Source organism: Zootoca vivipara, chromosome 12 (assembly GCF_963506605.1).
Source record: "Zootoca vivipara chromosome 12, rZooViv1.1, whole genome shotgun sequence".
Taxonomy (NCBI): Eukaryota; Metazoa; Chordata; class Lepidosauria; order Squamata; family Lacertidae; genus Zootoca; species Zootoca vivipara.
This window is the reverse complement of record NC_083287.1, coordinates 13,134,561-13,143,028: the sequence shown is the minus strand read 5'-3', so window position 1 is coordinate 13,143,028 and position 8,468 is coordinate 13,134,561. Positions and strand designations below refer to the sequence as shown.

The following is an 8,468-nucleotide window of genomic DNA, read 5'->3' as shown; positions in this document are numbered from 1 at the left end:
GGTGCTTCAAGTACAATCCGAAACAGTTCTCCTTGTCCCCCACCCCCAAGGATGCTGCTGTTTGGAGGCTGTTGCTGTGCCTCTTCCCCAACTAGTGAGCAACCCAAACTGGAATTTAGGAGGGGATGAAACTAAAGCAGAGGAGCAACGAACCCCTTCACCCCTAGAAAATATTCACTTATATATTCATGGGTATGGATATCCTGTTTTGTAGCCTCAATAGGCTCTCAAAGTGTAGCACCAGGAACAGAAATAACATGGTGTCCGTCTGATGCCCATAATTTACAGGAATTTATGCCATCTCTATTGTTTTTTTTAAAAAAACTGGTGTCCTCCTTTGGCCGCTACCTCATAAACCAGGGGTCAGCAAACTTTTTTGGCAGGGGGCCGGTCCACTGTCCCTCAGACCTTGTGGGGGGCCGGACTATATTTTTTGGGGGGAAATGAATGAATTCCTATGCTCTACAAATATCCCAGAGATGCATTTTAAATAAAAGGACACTTCTACTCATGTAAAAACACCAGGCAGGCCCCACAAATAACCCAGAGATGCATTTTAAATAAAAGAACACATTCTACTCATGTAAAAACATGCTGATTCCTGGACCGTCCGCGGGCCAGATTTAGAAGGTGATTGGGCCGCAGTTTGGGGACCCCTGTCATAAACCAACAGTGCCCACTGCGGACCCAATAATTTTACCCAGGCAAAGAAGCTTGACCAAATATGCCCTATGCCCCCCATACACCTTTAAGTTGTGAATAACCAGAATAGGTTGGTGTGGACAGGTGGGCATGTAAAGATCTCCAAATTCCAGAGAACAGGAACTGTTGTGGACTTATCTAAAAAGCTTGCTCAATGGTCATGTGAATGTCCAGTTTGGCAGAGATTTCAATCCATGGAAGAGAAGCCACAATGGATGCCTGGTCTTCTCAAAACGAAATTGTTCTCAGTTAGGACTCAGGAGACAACTGATCTTCAAGTTTGAAGGTATATGCTGCTCTTCTTTTCCTTTAGGAAAGGGCCACATCTCCAGGACAGGGAATCCCAAACCTCCTAGGTTGAATCTCAGCCCAGGTAGGGATGGCAAAGACCTCCTGGCTGAAACCCAGAAGAGCTGTTGATGGACCAAGTAGAGACATTAGTGAGCACAATGGTCCAGTGTTGTGATTCGGTATAAGGCAGCTTGCCATGTACCGTAAGATTAAGGTCTTTCTTTGTGATGCTGAAGTGCAGGGGAAGTTGTATGGTATAGCAATCAGCAATCAGATTGCGACAAGAGATTTTAACATAAAAGGCAGTCGTGTAAGTGAATGTAAGTAATGTATGAGATGAAGCGAGACGGTGTGTTCAAAGCCTAATGGACTGTGGCACGCAGGGTTTTAAAGTCAGATTTGAAATTCATTGTACTAGATGGAATGACTCAATTCGGTAAGATATTAAAGGTTTGGGTGTGGATAAGAATGGTTAAATATGCAGATATAAGCCACAAAGGGAGGGAGGGAGGTGGAATCTCCTTTCACATCTTTTGCTAGATTTCACTTAAGGCTGCTCTGCCATTGGGCTGCTCAGGAAAGGTCTCTCAATACGTTTTGAAGCAAATCCACAGCCCTTGGCACAAATGTACCATTGTAATGTTGAAATCCTAACACACACACACACACACACACACACACACACACACACACCTGAACTCTCTCTTCTGTCACTCAAAAGTTCAGTTATGCAGATACTTTCAAATCCAAATCAGAATAGATTTTCAGGGTTGCCTTAATTCACGTCTCTTCTAGACATCCTATTTATTCAGCACTCATCCTGATTTCCTGGCCAAAAGCTTTCATGGAGATTGTATTTTAATCTGTATTGAGCATTTGTACTGACTTGATGGCCGGGAGGTTATATGACAATGAGCATTTATCCTGCCTTCATTCTGATTTACTTTCGATATGTTGTTTATACATGCTCCCATTAATCATTGGTTCTATGCTTTCAGGTGCATTTCCCCGTCACCTTCCCAAACTGCTTCTTTTTAAAAGTGGTTTTGTCGCCATAGAGTGACAGAGCTCTTTAATTTGCTCTAATTGTGCAAACCTAAATTTCCTGATATGTGCTTGAATTACAGGATATGCTCCTGTAAAATGCGTACGGTCTGCAGGTACCCTCATGCATCAAGATCCAGAATTTAGGTAATGAACTGAAGCAGTGAACAGAGGAGCAGTGGGTGGCAACGTGGCGTGGGCAGGGCTCAGCCTCCCGACAGATGGATGGATCGCTGCTGCTTACTGAAATAGAGGCATAGCTGCCAAGTATCCCGTATCCGCCGGGAAAACCCCTTTTTTCTTACCGTTTCCCGGCGGTCTCCCGTTTAGCCAAAAATCCCGGTATTGTCCCTTAAATCGGGATACTTGGCAGCTATGAGTGGAGGAGAATGCAATTGTTAGCAACCCTAATTACCCGGCCATTTTTCTGGCGCCGCTTGCCCTTCTATGGGCACCAGAAAATGGCGGCGCCGGCGCCGGAAGTCGCTTCCGCGCATGACCGGAAGTTGCGTGACGCGACTTCCGGTGGCGCTTGCCCTTCTATGGGCATCAGAAAATGCCGGCGCCGGAAGTCACTTTTACGTGTTTCCGGTCATGCGCGGAAGCGACTTTCGGCGCTGGCGCCATTTTCTGGTGCCCATAGAAGGGCGAGGCGCCACCGGAAGTTGCGTGCGTGCGCTGCCGATCCCGGATATTTACGACCCGGACTTGGCAGGTATGAATAGAGGGGAGGATGTGCTGCAGAGGTCAGTGTGGTGCAAATGCACTGGCAGCACAGGGAAGTTGGGTTGGCTCTGCTGGTGTGTTTGCGCCATGCCCACCTCGCCCCATTTCATCTTCTTCCTGGTAAGCAGCAGCAACTCAGCTGTCAGGAAGTCAGGTGAACATCTTCTCCCCACCATGCTGCCCCCTACTCAACATGCCGCCACCCGCTCCAAGAACATGTTTGAGGAGAGGTGTTCAAATTTTTTAATCCTGCTGTCCAGAAAGAAAAGGCACCTATGTGTATATCTGTCACTTATTACAGGACCCCCCCCCCAATGCCCTTGTTTTCCAGGGACTGTCCCAGATTTACAGAAGCCATCCCTGTTTCTGATTTGATCCCAGAACGTTCCGCTTTTCCTTAGGACGTCCCTATTTTCCTCTGAGAAATGTTGGAGGGTATGGAATAGGAATATGGAATTGGATAGATGTTGGAGGGTATGTTATTACTTTTGTTTCTGCACCATAAAGTATCTTAGCAGTGAGTGCCCTTCCCCTCTTTCACTCTGGGGAACAGACAACGGTTTTCTAGTTTGATTCCAGCCCAGTGCGAACTTGCACACATCTCTTCAGGCATTTTTGCAGCTTCCTCCAGCGCCCTTAGACTTGCTTTTAAGAAAGAGCCTTGAAGATCTCCATACTCTGATGGGAGGGCCTTCTCGGTAGTGGCACCCGCCCTGTGGAACACCCTCCCATCAGATATCAAGGAAATAAACAACTACCTGACTTTTAGAAGACATCTGAAGGCAGCCCTGTTTAGGGAAGTTTTTAACATGTCTGAAGTTTTATCGCCTTTTTATTATTATCATCATTGATTCTGTTGGGAGCCGCCCAGATGGGTGGGGTATATATAATAAATTATTATTTTTATACTAAATCAGTCAAGAGCTAATTCCTTTTCTGCTGGAGAAAGAAATACTGAATTAGCAAGAGTGTAAAAAAATAAAATACATCCCCATTTTCTCAGCGCTTCTACTTCAGAAAGTATGTAAGAGTGGCGAATGATGAAATTACTTACAGTACTATAATCTTACTTTGCTTCTTCCCAGCCCGCCTCACCCCTCCCTCCTCTTTGCCTCATTGCTTAAAAGTGTTTCCTTCAATTTGGGAAGTCTTTTGTGTCCAGAGTGCAAAGACAATATATTTTTGACATATCACATAGCATCTTATTCATGAGATTAAATTCTGATCTGCAACCAGGGGGAAAGAACGAACGAACCATGGGGGCATGTATTGATGTGGAAAGGACTCCGGTGTCACGGCACACATGCAAAATCTGCCATTATGCGACTTCAGCCCCAGAGAGTTTGTTCCAAGCATGATGAGTGAGGCATATTGTGCTGAAAACTGCTGACATGTGCCATCAAAAACAGAAGTCTAGGACCTTAGGTGGAATTTGGGATGCTCAGCCTTGTGTTCACACATGGAGGGTTCTTACCGGCCCATCTTGTATACCGTACCTACTTGTCCTAGTATACTTCTCGTATGTCTAGTATACTCCTTTCATGCAACTTGATTCTAGTTTAGAAAACCTTGGATAGGCAGATAACCTTTCACATTCTCCTTACTATTAACGAAAACCCATTTATGGTACAAAAAGGTAAGACTGTGGTAGAACTGGGCAGAAGGCTGCTTGTTGCTCCTCGGATGTACAGCTTAGGAAACGGAGGCCAAAAATGACACATCCAAACTCTCCTCAGCAGCTCACGGCCAAGCTAGAAATGGCAAACAGAAATCTCCATTGTTTTTTAAAAGAGACAAAACTATATTTTCTCTGGAAGCTGGTAGAGAGAAGTGAGGGCTAAGTGAGGAGGAGCTTGAAAGCCACTGCATTTGGGAGAGTCGATGTGATTGAGGAAATTATTTTTCAACAGTAATGCAGGTGGCCTGCACGTCAGCTAGAATCAATGGATTCAGACCTCGAGTGGCAGTCGGATTAAGAGTGGCTTAAATTAGAGGCAGAGTAATACACCTTGCCAGAGACCTGGGGTATTTGCTTTCTTCCCTTCCTTACTCCACCCTGCAAGCCATCTTTGCCCAACATGCATGAGTCACACCCTGTCTGGGAGATGACACAGGGTAGCAAGCCTGTTGTTAAAATAACGTGTGTGCAGCAGACAAAGATGGACAGGGTTTAATCCTGCTTGGCTTTGCGATCCGAGATCAGGGGCTTAAAAGGGGAAGATGGGGAGACTTGCAAAGTACAAGTGATTTTGACAGTTGGGTCGTTTGGGAACAAAAGTTGCCCATTCCTGAGCTATGTAACGGGGGAAAGCCACCCTTCTAAAATTTGGTTGGGCACAACTTTCTTTGCAACAACAGTTGGAAATTATTTAGTTGCCCTGAGGAAGAATGCAGACGGTAAACACATAAATGGAATTCTGGGAGATTTTTAAACTGTTTTTTGAATAAATAATTTCCTTACACCCTTTTGTGCATTTTTCTTCACCTGCTGAGATAGCTCAGCTGGTAAACGATGAGACTCAATCTCAGGGTTGTGGGATCGAGCCCCATGTTGGGCACAAGATTCCTGCATTGCTGGGGGTTGGATTAGATGACCCTCATGGTCCTTTCCGACTCTACAATCTATGGTTCAAATCCTCCTAGTTTTGGGCCTTCAGAACCACAGGCAGCCTGTGTAATAATCAGCCTTTCAGTGACCTGCTGTGTAAAACAAAGCCATGCAGTTTAGGTTTTATAGTGTCTACACAAAACTGGCCATTGTGCATGAATGTAAAGAAACAAACAAAATGTTAATGTTACAAACATGATCAGATGTGTCCGAAACATAGTCCACCAAAATCCTGTAACAGCTAGCCATGACTATTTTAAAACATAACATGGCATGTAAGCTTACTGGCCAGTTAAGATGTATTGCAGCTGCTACAGTCTCCTGCTGTTACAGAAATTATGTGCGTCTCTGGGACTTTCTACACAGTCCTCGAACTTTCATAATATTGGCTATTTTTGAGCACATCTTTTACAAGCTGTTGTCATGTTTGTTACAGACATCTTAGATTCATGCTTGGAAGTCAATCTCCTAGAATGTTCTGGTGTGGTTTTTTTTTATATAAAAAATTATTGTTATTCTTTGAAGAATGGAAGAGTCGATGAGAATTTTTCAGCAGGCAGCTTTGTGGCAAGAAATAAATAAACACAACAACTGCAAAACTGTGTTGTTTTTATTTTGGAACATGCAAAATACAGTCCATGCATCTGCCATTTTGAAAAAAAAAAACCCTTTTCATTTCATAGCAGATAAACCCAAAGACATTTTGGCTATCAACTTCCAATAAATGTTTCAAAATGCTTTACAGTGTAAAGATAATAAGAAATTTAGCAAAATTTCAACAAACCTGTATAAAAAACAGATACAGATAACTTTTTTTTTCCATTTCAAGGCGACATGCTGTAATGTAAAGAGTTATAATGTTTTTGTTTTCATAAAAAGTCTTCAACAATACAATTGCTTTAACCTTTACCGGCAAGCCTTTAGGCTACACATGCAAAGAAAATTATTTGAGTTAAAAATCACCAAAACGTGCTATTTTCATTTAAGTACAGTAATTGTAAGTAGTAGCATATCTGAACTCTGTAAAAGTGTTCAGGGAAGGTCATGGAGCTACTGTCCTGGAAGACTCATACTCTGACATACATTTTGGTTTAATCGCTTTCCCATTGTAATAGTCCACCACTTGGTTTGGAACTTCAGCCAAAACACTTTTTGCTAACGCAGCTGGAGATGCCTGCAGGAAATGGCAGAAAATAACAGTTGTTAACACACTTCTATCTAAAATGTGCCGTTCCACACACATAACTCCATAACCAACAGGGTTCTGATCAGCACAACGAGGCTGGACTTTAAGAGGCAGGTTATTCCACCTCAGTCTAGCCAAGCACCTGCGAGCATATGATTAATGCTGCAAATACAAGGCTTTGACAAGGCTGCCCAGTTTCCCCCCACTATGGGTAACTTCTCTACAATAACATCAAGGCTTCTGATGTAGGGAAAACTATGTTGTCATTTGCTTTGTGTAATTACACTAAGATGGGGTAAAGCACTCAAGTCATTTGGCACCCACCCGGTCAGCTGTTTGAGCAACTTTGGGTATTCTTACCCCAATCATCACTATGGCATGCAAAGGCCTTTAAAAAACACACACACCATTTTTAAATGCTTTATTGTTCATTTTCCATGTATATACAACACTTAATCATCTTCATTTCAATCAGTCAAATAAAGATATCAAAAAGGATATGTCAGAGGGTCGTCGTGGCTACTCTAGAGTAACTCCGCTTGAGTCCAGTTTGTCTTCAAATACATTTATTGTGCTAATTATTTACAGTGTAGAGACAGCTTAAAACATGACCTCTCATCCCGAATCAGAATCCGGCAATGGCGTACGTCTGTTCCTACACCAGCAAAGTAGTCGGGGCACCCCAAAACGCCTCCCCCGTGACCTGCGTCACAGCGCTATCCTTACTTCTTGCGCCGGAAGGAGTGATGCCCTCTCAGATTCCTCCCTGAGCTGTAGGTGCCCTGGCTCTGCAACATCCCTGAGCCCCTGTCTGCATCCCCACAAGCTTTCCCATTGTTCCTCACTCTGATTGCTCTCTCCCTCCAAGTCTCTTCCTCCCCCTCTGGCTGCTTCAGAGCCACTGCTGCTCCCTGTGCTTGGCGAGGTTGACGTCAGGATGATGGGGGCTGGCTCCCTGTAGGGAGTCACCCTTACAGGATACATACAGTTTCCACTGTTTTTCTCCACGAACCTACAACTTCCCATCCTCTCCATATTTTCCTTTATATTAAACCTTTTGCTTTAATTTATCATTGCTATTTTGTAAAGTTTCTCTTTTCTATTTCGATATCGTATTCCATCTTATGTATTATTTACAGAAATCATTCAAAGGCCACTACCGTGTTTAGATTACAGATGTTTTTCAAATAAATTTTGAAATTATCCCATTCTAAAATGAACTCCTGTCTCGGCTTGTCTCTGATTCTTTCCGAAAGAGAGGCTAATTCTGCATATTCTGTCAATTTGAGTAACCATTCAACTCTGGTAGGGAGTTTGTCATTTTTCCAATATGTCACAATAAGCACCCCCACAGCCGCGGTTGCATACAATTTCCCCCCTCTTATACCCTTGGGGATGTCTATGCCTGTAATACCCAAAAGGAACGGAAATTTTCCTTTAACATTATTTTTTAGTTCTCAGTGTATGTCATTCCAGAACCCTTTGACCTTTCTGCAGGTCCACCATATATGAAACATGGTACCTCCTGTCTCACCGCATCTCCAACATACATCTGGTATGTTTTTGTACATCTTGGAGAGTTTGTGCGGCATCAGGTACCAACAGGATAACATTTTTTGCAGGTTTTCCCTTATGTAGTAACAGACAGTAAACCTCAAATTTACCTTCCACAGGTTCTCCCATTGGGACATCTCTATGGCATGGCCTAGGTCTTGGCCCATTTAATCATGGCTGACTTAACCTCCTCCTCCTTGACTTCCCAGTCAAGGAGGAGTCGGTAAGGCATGCAACGGCCTTATAGTTCTATTGAAGTCTTTAGATCCTTTGAGCATTAAATGAATTTTCACCATGCTTCTATTTTGCAGTACACTCCACCTGCTTATATTTTTGAGTAATGTGCAAAAGGAACTG

The 8,468-nt window shown here is 43.5% G+C and overlaps 1 protein-coding gene across 1 annotated transcript in view; it reads right to left on the bottom strand.

The window, feature by feature from the left end:
* Positions 1 to 5,980: 5,980 nt before the first annotated feature.
* Positions 5,981 to 8,468, bottom strand: part of CPNE4 (copine 4) — a 197,096-nt gene continuing 194,608 nt past the window's right edge. The window contains exon 16 of the mRNA XM_035129268.2: positions 5,981 to 6,545. Within this exon, the coding sequence (XP_034985159.2) occupies positions 6,414 to 6,545 (132 nt within the window). The 3' untranslated portion in view covers positions 5,981 to 6,413. The remainder of the gene's footprint in view (positions 6,546 to 8,468) is intronic.